Here is an 18,794-nt window from a genome sequence, read left to right as displayed (position 1 = left end):
ATTTGCAAGTGTAATATTTACTTAAATGTCTATAACATGAATTATACTAGTCATTAAGAAAAAAGGCAGTAAACAAAATAAAACTAACTTTTGGTTCTTACTCTAGAAGATGATAGGATTATTATAAAGAGAAGAAAATGCTTAAATATCAACATTTCAATTCTGTAATTTCTTTGTATTTGCCCAAACAACCCCCTAAAAGCGTATTCCATTCTTGCACCACCTTTGTTGAGTACTTACTCAACACAGGCTTTCTTAAGAGCATAGGCTTTGGAGTCGGTCAGCTCTCTATTTTTGTCTCAAGCAAATTAATGTATCTCTCTAAACTTCAGTTTCCTCATCTGTAAATGGGTAATAGATATGAGAATTAAGTGAGGTAATGCAATGAAACTCTTAGCCTGATCAATACTTAAATGTTAACTCTGTGTATAATGTACAGTGCTGGATGATAAATATAAAATTGAATAAAATATAGATGCATACTCACAGAGTTTTATTAACTTAATTTTTCTATTCTTAATATTTACCTCCTCAGATGGCAAACCCTAAAAGTAATATAAAGTGATACTAAATAAGTAAAACTAAACCTATTATCTTCTTGTCACAATCATTTCTTTCTATATTTCCTTGAACTGTTAATAATTTTACATCTTCCCAGTCTCCCTAATTTAAATATAAATGTGTGGTCCTTGTTTAATTTTTTCATTTCTTCTTTAGGTATGATCCTGATATTCTGCTAGGATATGAGATTCAGATGCATTCCTGGGGCTACCTCTTGCAAAGGGCTGCTGCCTTAAGTGTTAACTTATGTCAGATGATCTCTCGGGTGCCAGGTATGTAGCACTATAAACATTTTAAAGGTCATCTACAGAGCAAATTACAAAGTAAATAAAGGCAAGATGTTTAAAAGTACTATTGTTCTAGCCTAATTTTTAATATTAAATTTTATAAGTTCTAGATATATCATAACTCCATTATAAAAAATTTAAAAATCAAAAGTAAAAGTACCCCAATCTCACTATTTCATATATACACACACAAACACATATATATATCATTAGTATATTTTTTCCTTTTAGTCATTTTTTATATACAGATATAGGTTTTTTATTTATTTATTAAATATATCTTTATTGATTTCAGAGAGAGGAAGGAAGAGGGAGGGAGAGAGAGAGAAACATCAACGATGAGAGAGTTGTCATCTGTTGGCTGCCTCCTGCACACCCCTGACTGGGGACCAAGCCTACAACCTGGCATGTGCCCTGACCAGTAATCGAACTGCAATCTCCTGGATCAACACTCAACCACTGAGCCACACCCAGCCAGGCGGTTTTTGTTTTTTATATATACTGTAACTTTAATCATACATATATCCCATTTTTATTATGCTTCCTTCATCCAGCATTTTATTGTAAGTAGTCTATATTATGGGATAGTCTTCATAATCATTATGAGAACATTTTTTTTTTTTAATATTCATCTGAGGATATGTTTTTATTGATTATTTAGAGAGGAAGAGAGAGAGAGAGAAACATCGATGTAAGAGGGAAACATCAATCAGTTGCCTCTGATACATAACCCAACCACAACCTAGGTAGGTATGTGTCCTGGCCAGGAATTGAACCTGCAACCTTTCGGTGTATGGGATGACACTCCAACCAACTGAGTCACCTCGCCAGGGCAGAACATAACATTTTTTTTACTTGATGTACCATAATTTTATTTTTTTTGTAACTGGTTCTATGTTTTAGGCTCTTCCCCAAAAGTCTTATTCTGATTTAAGAGGGGGGCAATAATAAGAGCCATATCAAAACTATAGTTTCTAAAGCACTTTTAAAAAAAATTTTTATATAACTACAAAATTAAGAAACTAGACTCAGAGCTCTCTTTGCTAGAAGAGGAACTCTTCATCTTCATATACAGTTAAGAGAATTTCATCCTGAATATGAACATCATTAATAGATGTCAACAGATTTTCAGAGAATTGTTTAGATTAAAAACTACCATTTTTCCCAAGAAATGACATTTTTCATTCTAACACCAAACATGCCTTAGGTATTCATAAAAATATCACCACCAGCCCTAGCCAGTTTGGCTCAGTGGATAGAGTGTTGGCCCTTGGATTGAAGGGCCCCTGGTTCGATTTTGGCCAAGGATGCAGGAGGTGACCAGTCGATGTGTCTCTCTCACATCGATGTTTCTCTCTCTCCCCGCCTTCCACTCTCTCTGAAAAGCAATGGAAAAAATATCCTTAGGTGAGGATTAAAAAATAAATAGCGCCACCAAAAGTTACCAAATTTCAGGAGAAAAGGGTTTATTATTTTTTCAATATGTGTGTGTGTATACTGATATTAAAAGATGTATAGTTTCTAAATACATTTATTTCACAAAATTCATAACTTAAAGAGGGAAGAAAAAATGATTTTGTTACTCAAAGTAGTGATTCTCTAAGTCTAAACAAGAGAGACCATGAATTACATTTCATCTTTAATCTTCATCTTTAATATTTATTCTCATTTTCTTTGACATAATTTGCTTAGAAATTTGGTTTCTGTGAGTCCTGTTGTAGTCTATTTTTATTTCTACAGATGACAAAATTGAGAACAGATTTGCAGCTGAAAGAGATGACTATGGATCAGATACAATGAGTGAGATAAATATTGTTGGCCGAATTACACTAAATCTTTGGAGAATAATGAGAAATGAGGTAAGATGTTTTAGCTAAAATTTTGTTTGGAAATAGATTAGCTCAATATAATGATTTTAATCATTATAGAGTATTAGTATAGCTTACTATGTAACTTGTGTGTCCATGTGAATTATTTGTATTATACTTAAGTAGAGTTACAAAAATAACCACTTTTTCCACAGAAGCATTTAACTTTAATGTTACTGATGAATTTTAATTTTTGTTTATTTCTGTCTAAGGTAGCAGTAGTTACAAATCTATAGCTATCATAAAATAATATGTTGAACGTGTTGAATGTTGTATATTTTTATCGTTTCTTGTATATAAGTCATTTTTGCACTTAAGGCCAGATAAATTCAGTTGGCTTTTTCATTTATTACAGTAAGAAAAATTTAGTCTAAATATAGAAAGGAACTTTTTGAACTAAGGATATTTAAAAACTGGGTCAGACTAATAAGGTAAATTGGAAAGATAGTACTTGAAAATAGTTTATTGAAGCACCCAATTGAGGCTTTGGGAGCCCAGGTAAGGATTTTTGATAGTGTGGATTTCCACAAACTATCTCATTCATTTGCAATCACTCAGAGAAATTATTTTCACCAAAAATGTAAGATCATAGGATCCTAGATTATATAACATCCTTAAAGTTGCCTGATTTCTGTTGCTGAAATGTAAAAACGATACCTACTGTACATTGGTCAATTCTCAGATTTTGGACTTTGGAAAATAGCAGATAAAATGGTTTATATTTAAAAGAAAGCTCTATTCTTCAATCTCTGCTTTTCTTGGAAACTTTGTTTATAGAGTTTCTGTTACACACATTATTCACTATGATCATCCTGGCTCTTCTAGATTTAGGTAAAGCATCTGACTTCCTAAGCATGTCCTCTGTAACCCTTTGGGCGTATGTCACACAGTAATTCTTTCAGATAAGGAAATAAGTCCTTTATATTAAATTCAGGTGTTCCCATTCCTCTTTTTATTTCCTCTTTGCACTATGGCCTAAAGTTTGATGCTCACATTTCACCTAATTTAAAAATGTACGATATATGTATGTGCTTGAAGATAATTTCATTCTGCTCATTTCTTCTTAAAATATGAGAGCATCCTGCCAGCGTTGCTCAGCAGTTGAGCACCAACCTATGATCCAGGATATCGAGGTTCGATTCCTGGTCAGGGCACATGCCCGGGTTGCTGATCAGTGACTCTCTCATCATTGATGTTTCTCTCTTTCCCCCTCTCCCTTTCTCTCTCTGAAATCAATAAAGACATACTTAAAATATATATATAGTGAGAACACAGGAATCCCCAATGACTTCAAAATAACTTCTAGTGACAACAGAAAATATAAAAGGTACAGAGACTGTGGTGTATTTGGTTTGTATATTCCATTATATATTTCAAACTGCAGTCTCTGATATTGTCTGGGATGAACACATAAATTAAGTATATATACACAAAATCAAATTATTGAATCTTAGTCTCAGGGGTCTTTTCATTCATGAAGATCCAAAAGGCAGCTGTAGCAATTATCCCATCATTAGTTTAAAATAAAAAATTAGAGAATAAATATTTTCAAAATTTAGGGCTTTCTTTAGTCCTTACTGAAAATTCAGTATCAAAGTCTCTTGATAATTCTAGGCTGAATATATAGCATTCCCGATCTTTGTTTGTAAACTGTGAGAAAGTTATGAGTTGGATAATTTACACTCCCTTCTTCTAGTCAGGCCAAATAAATTAGATTGTCTTTTTTTTTTTTTTTTTTTTTTTTACTAACCCAAAGTACTCCTGGCACTTGGGAAATTTCCATGAAATCCTGAATGAACTTATGGAAAGTACTGTCTTGAATCTCAAACTGTGCTGGAACTTTAAGGATTGTGACTTTTTCTTTTTTTTTTTTTTTTAATATATCTTTATTGATTTCAGAGAGAGGAAGGGAGAGGGAGAGGGAGAGAGATAGAAACATCAATGATGAGAGTCATTGATCGGCTGTCTCCTGCACACCCCCTGCTGGGGATCGAGCCCACAACCCAGGCATATGCCCTGACCGGGAATCAAACCTCAATCTCCTGGACTATAAGTTGATGCTGAACCACTGAGCCACACCGGCCAGGCTATGAGTTGTTCACTTTAAATTTGTGTACATTTCTTTATGTAAAGTATATGTCAACCAAAACATTTTTTTTAAATTGAAGACTCCAGAGAAACGAAGAACAAACTGAGGGAATAAAGTTATGGAGGATATGGGCCACGGGTGCTTGCTTATGGCCTCCTTCCGCATTTTTTCTTTCATCTTTATTTTCTGTGTTCCCTGCAGTAATTCTGACTGCCTCTCCCAGTTCTGAGTAAGTTTGTTTCTGAAGTGATTAACCATTGTGTTTTGCACATTTGACTCTGTGAATGGAAAAGTGTAGCCATGCCTCTCTCGGCCCCATTCCTTTATCAGTAAAATAAATGGACAAGCACTGAACACTTTCTTTACTTGTATCTATTCTGACTTTGATGTACAAAGTACATTTGCCCAGTGTTTTAACTTACTCCGATTTCTGCCTAAGACTACTAACAAACTCCTAATTTGTATTTTTAGATTTATATTTTAACTTCTAGAGTAAACCTCTCTGGAGATTGAAACATTCTGAAAATGGATTATCTTAATTTTAGAGTTCTTGTTTCCTTTAATTTTATCATGTCCGAGATTATAACTGTGCATTTATGCTTTTGTGACACCAAGAAGACTCAAAGTAGAGTGTTATATAAGGTTATAATATGTTTATTCTCAATCCAGTTTATGAAAGTGTTCTGTTTTAAATAATATCAACCCAGAACATAGGTTTGTCATCTGCCTCAGATATTGGGGATGAATTCCTAAGATTTTATTTAAGTTTAGATTGAGGTCATGAAATCCACTAGTTAATCCTCATAGGTCAATTTCCATGGCAAACTTCAAATTTTTCCCTAATGAGAGAACTGCAGGAAAAGAAGGTGATCTTTTCTGTGTGAGGTTTTTGTATGTTTGTTTTAATGAAGATGTCTACTGCATCAGAAGTGTAGATTTAGTCTAATATACTTTTAATATAATCATGCAACTACCTAAGATCAGATGCTTGGCTCCATTTTCTATAAAACTAAATGGAAATTTTAAAAAACTAAATGAAATCATTAGCAGGTAAGAGTAATTCAGATACGGGGATTTGATGATAAAGCAAGTTATTCATCTGCTTTTGAGAGAAGTACTTCAGGCCAGTATTGATTTGGGGATGGAGGGCTTGGTGATTTATTTCCAAGAAAATGGGTTAGTGCCTGCTTTATTCTAGTGACTCTAGAATAGTCTCATTCCAAAGTTTAAGAAGTGTGTGTGTATACACTCTGGAGTATACTGCATTCCATTGCTGCTGTTCTGGAGATAGATAGAAATTGAAGATAAAGTAAGACCAGTTGGGGTCAGTACACTGAGATGAGTTTAACATTCAGGCCCTGTTTTGTACTTACTGGATTGTGGAACTAGAAAACATTTTTAAAATTGTAATACAGTATACAAATGTGCATAGTGCTGTTTGAACTCGCTCTCAGAATCCCAGGCTGACCTGGAAATGGGGACTGCTGGTTTCTTAATTTCCATTTTGCATTGAAATACCTGTCATTGTCTAAATTGCTTGTGTCTTGTGGGTATTTTGGAGAGACCATCTAGCTAGAAGTATGTTTTATGAATTTGGACTTTTTTTCAGAATTCTTTTCCCACTAACACAGCTTTCACCTACATATCTTGAAGATGGGGAAACATTTCTGCTATAGCCTTTTATTCTTTTGATTTTGGAATGAAATTACCTCGTTATTGTATTGGGTCTTAGTATTGATGTAATTCTTGGGAGCAGGATAAATGTCTGCCTTTAACTAGATTAACTCATCCTCAAATCTGTGGGATCCTGTTAACCGGCATGTGATCAAGGACCAAACAGTAAGTATGGAAGGAACAAAAAATTCACTTGCTTAACAATGCTTCTGTCTATCATTATTTGTATTGGCATAGAATATAAAAAGAAGTGGTAAGAACTGGGATCTATTAAGTAAGTATTACATGACCAAGTTGAATCTCATCAGGTCAGATTTTTCCCCAATTAAATATTAATTTATTATGAACATTTCTGTCCAGTAAGCTATATATGCATAGTTTAAAATTAATTATGATTCAGTTGTAACACACATCATTATTGCAAGTAGCTTTCATACCTACTGTGAAAGGTTGGAAGTAATATTTAGAATCTTTTAGAACCAAATTTGCATATACATACAAGCATTATTATAATGGAGTTTTGGGGTTTTTTGGTTTTTGTTTTTTAGGTGGCGCTAACTAACTACACCTTTGAAAATGTGAGCTTTCACGTTCTTCATCAGCGTTTTCCCCTCTTTACCTTTCGAGTCTTATCAGATTGGTTTGATAATAAGACAGATCTATACAGGTAATGTTTTATAACTCTGAAGAGAATAGTATCTCTTTTTAAATCAGTATTATTGGAGTATAATTTATATACAGTAAAATGCACACATTTATAGTGTATTGTACAATGACTTTGAAAAATGTTTATACCCTGTAACCACTACCCCAATCAAGATAACAAACCATTTCTAACATCCAGAAAATTTGTTTAGCTTTGCAGTCAACCTACCTATTCCTTAACTACCCAGATAAGTACTAATTGAACTTCTATGGCTGTAGATTAATTTTGCCATTGCTAGAACTTTGTATAGAGTTTTTTACAATCTACCCCTTTGTTTCTGGCTTCTTTCAAGAAACTCAGCATGTTTTTTGTGATTCACCCATGCTGTTATATAAACCAGTAGTTTTCATTTTTAATAGTAAGTAATATTCAGTTACCACAATTTATTTATCCAGTCACCTATTGATGGAAAATTGGGTTGTTTCTAGTTTGAGGCTATTATGAAGTAAAACTGTATGCAAGTCTTTGTGTAACCATACATTTTCGTTTCTCTAGGAGTGGAATGTCTGGGTCATATGCTACTTGTTTGACCTTTTAACAAATTGCCAAATTGTTTTCTTTGGCAATTCTTTTTTTAAAATATGTTTTTATTATTTTTTATTAGAGAGGAAAGGAGAGGGGGAGAGAGAAACATTGATTGGCTGCCTCCTGCCTGCCTCCCACTGGGGATCAAGCCCACAACCCAGGCCTGCACCCTGACTGGGAATCAAACTGGCAACCTCTTGGTGCAGGGGTAGACGCTCAAACCACTGAGCCACACCAGCCGGGCATCTTTGGCAATTCTTCTAGTGCAAGTCTAATGGCAACAAATTGTCTCAGCCTTTATTCTGAAAATAATTCTCTCACCCTTATTTTTTAATACTTCTACTATCTTAATTCTGGGGTTGTGATTTTTTTCCCCCACCCCTTTAAGGATTTCATTTCCTTTTCTTCCAGCCTCCATTGTTTCTGGTAAAAAAAAAAAAAAAATCAAGTCATTCTCCTCTTTTCTAATGTATGCAGTGCCTTTTTTTTTCCGAAGTCAGGTTTATTGAATGGTTGACTACTATTGTTACTCTGCGAGGCTTATAGCGGAGGCAGGAAGAGTTACTCAGTTTGTTCGAGTCTGTCTTTGGCAGTTCCCGTTTTCCTGGAGCTGAGGGATGAGGCCTTCTCAGCACTCCTGCTCTTCCTACAGTAGCGATGGACCTCAGCTTTGTACCACTACCGGGTCCTGGCCCCAAATAGGTTTCCTGACTCTTCCCCCAGGGGACAATGGCTTTTGCTTCTACTCTTCCCTCAGCAGCATGTTTCTAGGAAAGTTTTCTGCCCCTTACCCAGTGGTAGACAGCCTTTGCTCATTACTTAGTACAAGGCCCATGGTTGGTACAGGAGAGGTTTCCTGCCCTTCCCTGAGGTGCAGCTTTTACTACTGCCCCTCTCCCAGCAGCAAGCATCTATTACATCTATCCTTTCCCCAGAGATAGTGAAGCTTTGCATAAACCCTGAGGATTGGAGAGTTTCCTGCCAGTCCCACAGCAACTCAAGGCTTTGCTTCATACAAGAGAAGGGCTGGAGGAAGTCGTAGGGTTTCATTCCTGTGTGCCCTGCTGCCCGTCTTTCTCATGAGTACTTGGTGAGGCCTATGGAAAAACACTCCCCTAGTGTCTGAGCTCCCAGTGATTCTAAACTGTCATGTTAGCTCATATATGACCTTTAACAATTTATTAAAATTTTAACTATTTCGTTCTTACCTGCTTTTATGGCAGCTGCCTCTTCCTCCTATGCACTACCAGACATGAAATAGGTTATGTGTCCTATCTATCTTTAGATGGGTTTGTCACCGTGTAATTCTCCTGATTCTCTTGTAACCTCAACTTTCTGATGACCTCAAGAAAGCTTATAGTTTTGTCGATTATCCAGCTGTATATCATTGTTAGACTGGAGTGATATTCTTTTGGAGCTTTCTGCATTCTAAGCAGAACTCTCTAATTTTTTCCTGGCTGCTTAAGAAAAGTTATATAATAATAAATAAAATGAAACTTGATGTCAAACTTAACATTGAAACAACATTCAGTGGTTTGTTTATAAGTTCAGAGTGCTATAAATGCATGTTTTGCTACTTTTAATTAGGTATTATCTAAAATGATAAGTAATTTTGTTTTTGCTAAGTGAAGTAGAGAACTTGACCTAACATTACATAAGGGACTTGGACTAGACATTAGACCATTTATGTTAAAAGGATTATGTTACATGAAGCAATCATGCTCTCTCTTTGGAGACACTTTGGAAGATCAGAGAGTTGTATTTTTAAATTTAAGTGGATTCTTACCAAGAAAGTAAGTCATACTTTTTAATTTGCATTTGCTATCTATAGTGTTTTAAGGAAACACACACACACATATTGTAAATTGACTCCGAAATGAGAGGAACTTGCTAGTCAAGGATTTCTTGTATTAAATCTGTTTGTAAAGCACAAAGAAACCCTGACTATTATTATTTTGTTTTTGTAAACTTAAATTCAGGTCTCCTGGAAGCCCTGGATTTATATGAATGAGTTATGTTCCCAAATACAACACATTTTTCTGTAAAATGTTGTGTCTCATGATTAGGTTCCTAAATCAGCCTATAAAATCTTTTCTAATCCCTAATATTACTAATCTAGAGAACTCACAATAGCATTCTGATTTCATCTGCTATCCAAGGAATAGTTATTGAATACTGTGTCATGGTAGCAAAGGGTTACGTAGCTCAAGAAGATAATATTAGAAATTGTCTTCTTAATTTCCTGGGTATAGACCCAATCCTTACAAAAAATTCAGAATAAATGAGTTTGAACTTGGAATTCTTATATCTCATTTTTTGCCCACCTCTTGCCACATGTCCTATTCCCCAAAATACCCCATACCCTCAAGATGGTCTAAGTTCCACCATTTCAGCACCTACCCAGGCCTATGCTGCGTAGCTTATGCTTTATAATTATATTTCCTTTAAAAGAACCTATAGATGCCCTGGCTAGTGGATCAGTTGGAGTGTCGTCCTGTACACCAAAAGGTTGCAGGTTCGATCCCCGGTCAGGGCATGTATGGGAGGCAGCCGATCAATGTTTCTCTGTAACATCGATGTTTCTTCCCTGCCCCCCCTCAAATCAGTAAAAAAACATATCCTCGGTCAAGGATTAAAAAAACACACAAAAAAAACAAGACTATAGGTATGATAAATTATAATTGTGTATTGCATCAGCAGTGGCATCTAGGAGAGGATGTTAATTTTTTGTAACAAAAAGAGTAACACCAAGAAAAATATTGAAAATAATTATCCTTAGTCTTACCACCTTTTCGCAATCACTATTTCAGACTTTACATATTTTCACTAAGTTTTATGCCTTTGAAACAGCTAAAATTTTCTAATATTTATCTCCTAACATACTTTAACATATACATCATTACTCACTGAATAACCTCACTACTAATATGTATGTTTTGGCAGAATGGAAACAGTACTAATTTCAAGTGTCCCAGTTTTTCCCTAATGTTCACAGCATGGATTCTCTTTTAACAGATGGAAAATGGTTGATCATTACATCAGCCGTGTCCGTGGAAATCTCCAAATGTTAGAACAGCTAGACCTGATTGGAAAAACCAGTGAAATGGCTAGACTTTTTGGCATTCAGTTTTTACATGTACTCACAAGGGGTTCACAGGTAGGAAATCCAGTTGTTTGTTTTGTTGGGATTTTTTGTTTGTTTGTTTTTGTTTTTGGACACTTGAAAGTTCTATTTGAGTGATATACTTTTGAGATGTTTGAGGTGATTTTTTTTTTAAATGTTAAAGAAAAATGAGACCTTAGAAGCCATTTAATTCTAAGAAATCATATTTCTAATTGATTTCCTAAAGATTCAATGAGAGGTTTTGTCACATGCCTTGCTGAAAATGATTTCATGCATTCATTTAACAAATATTTATCTGAATACCTTTAATATGTAAAGTAAACATTGTGCTAGGCATCAGGGATAGTACATTAAATCACTCAGGTTCCTTAACCTCATAAAATCTTTTAATTATTTTAATCACTCTATATCTATAACATTCCCCCAATCTATGAATTCAATAATTATAGCAAAAATAGAGCTCTAACTACTTTGGCATTACCTATATGCTTATTTAATTTTATTGCTTATAATCTATTTATTTTATTTACTTATAACCCTACACATTTTAAAAACTGTTTGAGCTGGCTAATAATTTTTTAAAAGTTGGATACCTTAAAACCACATGAGAAAATTTCAGTGAACCCATGCTGATTCTTGCAAGTGCTTTTTAAATCTATTCCAAACCATCTGCTTCCTAGCGGTTATGAAGTGATTCATAGCAGATATGAACCTGAATGATTTTATGAGGTTAAGGAACCTGAGTAATTGCTTGGTTTAATTTTGCAAGTATTAAGCTGACTACCTTTTAATTCTGGAACCCTTGTGTTTCCTTCTTGAAAAATTGGGATAACATTTACCACCTTTAGTCTCCTGAGTTTCATTCTCAAATTTTCCCAAATCAGTTTCTCAAAGATTGGCCAACTTTTAAATAAGTTGACAAACTGTGCAGCTGTCTCTCCTACATTTGTTTATTGTGATAGAGCTGTATTTAAATATTTAAAAAATCTAACTGTATTTGTCTTTTCAATAAATATTGTTTTATGCTATAAGCCTTTGACATATTTTTTAGTTTTTATAAAAGTTATAGGACTACGAAAAGTATTTACAAATGTCCCCTTCACGCACCTAACAGCTGATGGAATAACCAGTACTATGTAACTGTATTGTAAGAAGGTCATGCAGCCTTATTCTGAAGAGCAAAACATCCTCCAGATGATTACCACATATTTAGAAGGCCGGTATATTTATATTTAAACTGTTTCTTCTTCTCTTTCTACTTCCACCTCTCTGCTCACAGTACCGTGTGGAATCAATGATGTTGCGTATTGCTAAACCAATGAACTATATTCCTGTGACACCTAGTGTACAGCAGAGGTCCCAAATGAGAGCGCCACAGTGTGTCCCCCTAATTATGGAGCCTGAGTCTCGCTTCTATAGCAACTCTGTTCTTGTTTTGGATTTCCAGTCACTATATCCTTCTATTGTGATTGCATACAACTACTGTTTTTCCACCTGCCTTGGCCATGTGGAGACCTTGGGAAAGTAAGTTTTTTCATATTTACAGTTATGTTGTGCTTTGTACTTCTTAGTAAAGTTAGACTTTTTTGAGTGTCTCTTTGCACTTGAGACTGTCCTTATGAGCAAGATGGAATGAATGGGCTGTAGCACAGTTAATTCATTATTTTTAGTTACCTTACTAATTGACATAGATCACTATGTGGTTCAGCATCACAGATGGATGACACATGAAGAAGATTGTGAATAAATCAGCTTTGCAGCTACCTGCAGCACTCTCCATGTATATCTGTAGTCTCTTTTTAAATGAGACTTATATTTAATTTGTTGATATAAATCACCATTCAGTGGAACTATTGAAGGGTTATGATCTTACAACTCCAGCTATCAACTCCTCTTAATTTTTCTTAGAAATAGTTTGATTTTTGGAATTAGAAAGGTTCCTAAAATTGTTTAGAATCTCTGTTCTATGATTTGAGAAAGTTTTTGCTTAATGTTTTCTTTCTTAACAGGTACGATGAATTCAAATTTGGCTGTACCTCTCTAAGAGTGCCTCCAGATTTACTTTACCAAATTAGGCATGATATCACAGTGTCCCCCAATGGAATAGCTTTTGTCAAGGTAATACTCTCTTGTAAACGAAAGGTATCAACTATGGCTTAACCTTGGAAAGCAAATGGTTTAGATTTTGTTGGCCTATAATACAGGGGGGAAAAAGTCTGCCTGAGTATCTTATCTCAAAAAGTCAAAAATATGGGAATGTTATAAGAAATCATTTTCTTAAAAAGTCATCTTGTTTTGCATGAATTTAGGTTTAAAATATTTTAATTGTTAGATTTTAGTTTTCAGTGAAGTATTGAAAGAAATGAACGTGTATACCTTCTGCCCTTTGTTAGAATCTGGCAGATTTAAATAACTTTGATGATCACAGTGATGTTAACTTATAAAGATTTAAGTTGTTTTGATGTGTAAACTCTTCTAATTGTTCTACATTATTTTAAATTAAATTAAGACTATCTGAGAAAGAATGATATTCTTGTTTATTGATTGCATCTCTAAAAAGATACCCAAACTAATAACAGGGTCTCTTTTTTTCTCTCCCTTATCTCCCCTCAAAAGAGGCTGAGGAAAGCCTCATAAATGAATAAAGACAAATAGGAGAGATCTAGGAGAATATTATATTGCCTCTCCTTTCTTTTCAATCTCCTTAGCAGTGAGTCTGTACTAGAATCATGGGACAGTAGGGTGGCTGATGTAGCATGGACCTCACTGGCCCTCAGATTCATTCTGGTGTACTTCACAAAAGTAGCATCATTCTTCACCATAAGAGGGCACTATGCTTGAAGAGTACCCTAAAATAAGCCACTTAGATCTGAGGAAAATTTTTACCAGGGAGTTCATGATATATTCCTCTTGGGGAAAAACATCTTCACGTTATCCACATATATTATGTCCTAACAGAAACATTATGGTTTCTTTAAAAGGTACACAGAATGAATTAGAGGTTAGAATATGTTTTCATTGTCACACATCTAGCAGCTTATTACATTATCTCCCCTTAACAGCATTTTTTAAACTTGCATCTACATTTTGACCCAATGTGTAAAGCTTAATGAAAATAAGATTTTTTTAATATTCAGGAGTGTGATCATCCTATACCTGCGGTTTTAATTGTTCAGTCCGACATGCATTATTACCTTGCACGTGTCTGTGAATCATCTTCAAAGTAAATACTGTTTTGTGGCTTTCATTCCTGCTGGAGTTCTCATAAATTCTCCCTAGTCTTGATTAATACAAATGATTTTTTTTGGCATCAACAAATTTTATCACCTCACTATTCATCCCCTCTTCCAGATTGCTAATAAATGTAGGCCGGAGGGGATGGCTTAGTGGTCTAAGCATCAGATTTGAAATACCTAGAGTCCCTGGAACTGCAGGTTTGAATCTCAGCAGAGTCAACCCAGCTCATCATTCTTCCAAGGTAGATAAATGGAGTTCCATGCAGATTACTGGGGTCATTAGGATGAGATCTTTAAAAACTGAGGTTTGTTATGAGTGATACAAATCCCATGTGTCTATCTGAAAGAGTGGGGGTTTGGATCAAAGTTTCAAACAAAATTTCCCTCTGAACTTGTTGTATGGTCTCTTCTTATGCACTAGTTGACATCCTCCTCCCTGGAGGCCTTTGAACTCACAAAATAGTACTTCCATCAGATTTATAAACATTACAGGAGCCTTTTAGGAAAAAAAGTCCTCTGCAAAAGAAAGAAAATGTGATGATATTGTATTGACTGCCATTGGTCCTGTGGCCACTCTATTGTTAGTATGTTTCAGTTCATGACAGTTGGCCATTGTTATACTTTGTGCTTCCTTCTTAATTATCTAAATCCAGTGTTTGAGGGATTTTAAACATTCTTTTTTCTTTTGTGATAGCCTTCAGTAAGAAAGGGTGTGCTACCAAGAATGCTGGAAGAAATTTTGAAGACTAGACTCATGGTGAAGCAGTCAATGAAGGCTTACAAGCAAGACAGAGCCCTTTCACGAATGCTCGATGCGCGTCAGCTAGGACTTAAGCTTATAGCAAATGTCACATTTGGCTATACAGCTGCTAATTTTTCTGGCAGAATGCCATGCATTGAGGTAAGTGGTACAATTCTGTAGTTTTTTTCAAAAGAGACTAAAGTACCGTCAAACGAAAACCTACTCATTAAAGCAGTGTTTTGTTTTGAAATTTTAAAGGGTTTCGTGTCCATGACATAGGATCATGTTTCTCAAACCGGGGCTTATATACATATGCACTCAAAGGGATTTGTGCGTTTGCTCGGTGAGAACTGTTATGTCTTCAATAATTTTAGAAATTAGCATACACATATTTCTACATAATCTGATGACCTTATTGTAACCAACTATTAGCATGAGATTTCAGTGCCACTTTTATAGCAATATTTACAACAACCTTGGTACTAAATAATTCCTTTCAAAGTATTGCTAAAGATCTGATGATAGATTGCTTCACCAAATGTCAGAATGACCAACAATCATTTTCTATTTACTCATGTACCAGTAGATACAAAGCAAAACCGTTCTTTTATAGTGGTAGTTGCAATTGAAAGATACTTTTCATAGAATAAGATTAATTTCTTATTATTTACTAAAGTAGGGTGTTAATTGGACATGAATACAATATAGTGTTATCAGAGTACTATAATAATTTACTAGTGATTGAGAAAATAATAGTGTAAACTTGTTTTGTTAATGATATTTTTGTGTCAAATGAAGGCCAGAACATTGTGGTCTACCATAGGTGTAATAGTCCAGTAAGGGAAAGCAGTGGAAGAATAAAATCCCCGCATAGCCCACAGTAAGCATCGTGAACTCCAGAAACCTGTGCAGGGGACTTCCAGTTTCAGATCCAGCATGTGAGAATCTTGAAGTCACCACTCTATCCTCATAATAAGTAAAAGCTGAACAAACTGAACAACTCCTCTTAGATCCATCAGAGATGTCTGGTCACAGGGCAAACCACTGTCCCCCAAATTAAAAAGACCAACAAGTGAATACAGAGAATCACAACTTACCAGAGTACAAACCTCTGCAGGAGCCAGCGCTAAGGTAGGGAAACCTGAACTATAACCAATGAAGTGCCGGAAGCCGGGTGTAGACAAGTCTAAGAGAGAAAAACTCCAGGGGACCAAGTCATTGGGGCTCCCACACTTTGGGAGGAAAATTCCCTTGTGCTTCTAGCATGAGGAGGAGAAAGGAACCATTTTGAAATATGCCAGAACATTCTGTTCTTAGTAAGGTCTGCCCTCAGGAGAAACTATTTAACCAGAGCCTACCCTGCTGGAGTTTTATCAGAGCCTAAGTGACCCCGGGGAAAAGAAATACCAACTCCAGCTGCTCTAGCCTTCCAAGTGGAGGGAGGGAAATGCTCTAGCCCACTCTAGCCATCCTATCCCACCAAAGGCTGGGAGACTGAGAAGCACATGTGAAGTCCACAGTCCAGAGGTGCAGGCTCACTGAGACCTACTCATGGGGACGATAGAGCACTTCCCCTTTCCACACCTCACCACCCCATCACTAAAGGCCTATTTATAGCACTTTCTTTTACCCAGTAAGTACATCATGCCCAGATATCATTAAAAAAAAATTACAAGACATACTAAAAGCCATAAGTCACTGTTTGAAGAGACAGGGCAAGCAGCAGAACCAGACTCAGATATGGCAAGGATGTTGGAATTATCAGACTACGAATTTAAAACAACTATGATTAGGATGCTAAGAACTCTAATGGATAAAGTGGACAGCATGCGAGAACAGATAGGCCATGTAAGCAGAGATGAAAACTCTAAGAACCAAAAAGAAATGCTAGAGATAAAAAATACTATAACAGAAATGAAGACTACCTTTGATGGGCTTATTTAGACTGGACACAGCTGAGAAAAGAATCTCTGACCTTGAGGAAATCGCAATAGAAACTGCCAAAACTTAAAAACAAAGAGAAAAAAAAAGAATGGGAAAAACCCAGAATGTCCTAAAGCTGTGGGATAACTACAAAAGGTATAACATACATGTAATAGAAATTCCAGAAGGAGAAGAAAGAGAAAAGAAGAAATAATATTGACTGAGAATTTACCCAAATTAATGTTACACAACAAACCACAGATCCAGGAACTTCAGAGAATACCAAGCAAGATATAAATGCCACAACAAACCACAGATCCAGGAACTTCAGAGAATACCAAGCAAGATATAAATGCCAAAAAACTAAACCTAGCCTGTTCATTGCGGCTCAGTGGTTGAGTGTCAACCCATGAACCTGGAGGTCAGGATTCGATTCCCGGTCAGGGCACATGCCCAGGTTGTGGGCTCCATCTCCAGTAGGGGGGGTGTAGGAGGCAGCCAATCAATGACTCTCTCATCATTGATCTTTCTGTCTCTCCATTCATCACTCTAAAATCAATAGAAACGAGGGCACAAAGTATCAGATTCCATTTTAATTTAACTATCACTCTTTTTCTCTTCCCTCTCTCCTTCCCCCCTCACCTTCATGCCACTGAATCCTTCTCACTGCATGGCCTTCAGGGGTAGCTGCAAGAGTTCTGACTCTTCCAGGTATAATTTAAATGGGTCAGAGCAGGGAGCAGGAGGCAGACATTTAGGGTATGTGCCTGTATCTCAAAAGCACATTTTACTCTGACACTAGATGGCTCACTTATCCAGCTATTTGCCATCACATACATTAAAATATATCTTGTTTGAATTTGGCAACAGATGACAGATTAAACATTTTATTAACTTCAGTTTCAATTAAATAACATGATTTTTTTAAATGCATTAGGCTACAGTTGAGCTAATTTTAATGCACTAAAGTTCTCGAGAGACACCTTTAAGTTTCTGCTACAGTTTTGTTTTTATCCCTTTGTTCATACACTTAATATTTCCTTTATAAAGCAACTTTAAACAGCCTTTTAAATACTGTTTAATCCTACATTTAGTTCAGGTAATTATAATAATTCCTCCCTTTTTACTGTAAAATTTTAACTATTGTCGCTTCTTAACATAAGAGAAAAAGTACATAATTCTTATTTTAAAATTCTAAAACCCTGCTAGTTTTGCTCAATGGTGAGAGTGTCGGCCCAAGGACCAGAGGGTCACAGGTTCGATTTCCTGGTCAAGGGCATGTACCTTGGTTACAGGTCACATCGATGTTTCTGTCTCTCCCCCTCCCTTCCACTCTAAAAAATCAGTGGAATATCCTCGGGTGAGGATTTAAAAAAAATAATGAAATAAATTCTGAAAAGAATGCTCCATTCTTGCTGTTGGGCAATTTTCCCCAACTCTTAGCTTTAATGAGTGTAATAAGTGAAACAGCAGTGCTAAATACTGTCATTTTTCACCATGATCATTAAGACTCACCACTCACCAAGGAAAGAACCCTTGTTAGACATATAACCGCTTACTTGATTTAAATTGAATATTTGTAATGTTTTTCATCATATAATTATACACTTTTCCTTGTTTTATTATTATCTAAAAATTATGTATAACCAATCACTGAGATTTCAGTTCAGCATTAACTTTAATGACACTGAAAGAAATTATAACATTCCAACAAAATTCTGAAAGATGCATATACACTCACGCATATACACAGAGTAATTTCCTGCCTGATTGGTTATAAAGGCACATTAAGAAGGCCTTAAATAAACAAGATCTGTTCTTCCAGGAATCAAATGTAGCTGTACACCAGGTATAAAGTCCTTTTAAATTCTTCGCCTCATTTTCTTTTTGAGTATGTGTAGAAAGAATGGTGACAATGATGTCTGTTTGGTTTCTTTTTTATGTTCTTTGCCCTTTGTTTTGTTTTCAGAAATGTTTAGTAATTAAAACTAAGTATTATATTTTAAAAGTCTATTGACTTTACTAAGCTATGTTAAAAAATTATTTCCAATGTGTTTGT

General features: G+C 35.4%; 1 protein-coding gene across 5 annotated transcripts in view; it reads left to right on the top strand.

Annotated features, from left to right (window-relative positions):
- Positions 1-18,794, top strand: part of REV3L (REV3 like, DNA directed polymerase zeta catalytic subunit) — a 129,506-nt gene that overhangs the window by 95,173 nt on the left and 15,539 nt on the right. For all 5 annotated transcript variants that reach the window (XR_013999033.1, XM_081140490.1, XM_081140489.1 and 2 more), the window contains 7 exons: positions 718-833; positions 2,589-2,707; positions 7,028-7,146; positions 10,726-10,867; positions 12,114-12,358; positions 12,844-12,952; positions 14,765-14,971. Coding sequence is in view for 4 of the 5 variants with exons in the window: in XM_081140490.1 (XP_080996616.1) it covers positions 718-833; positions 2,589-2,707; positions 7,028-7,146; positions 10,726-10,867; positions 12,114-12,358; positions 12,844-12,952; positions 14,765-14,971 (1,057 nt within the window). In the remaining variant the exon portion in view is untranslated. The remainder of the gene's footprint in view (positions 1-717; positions 834-2,588; positions 2,708-7,027; positions 7,147-10,725; positions 10,868-12,113; positions 12,359-12,843; positions 12,953-14,764; positions 14,972-18,794) is intronic.

This window comes from Miniopterus schreibersii, assembly GCF_964146895.1.
Source record: "Miniopterus schreibersii genome assembly, chromosome: 6".
Classification (NCBI taxonomy): domain Eukaryota; kingdom Metazoa; phylum Chordata; class Mammalia; order Chiroptera; family Miniopteridae; genus Miniopterus; species Miniopterus schreibersii.
The sequence above is the reverse complement of the archived record's forward strand: the minus strand, read 5'-3'. Positions and strand labels throughout refer to the sequence as shown.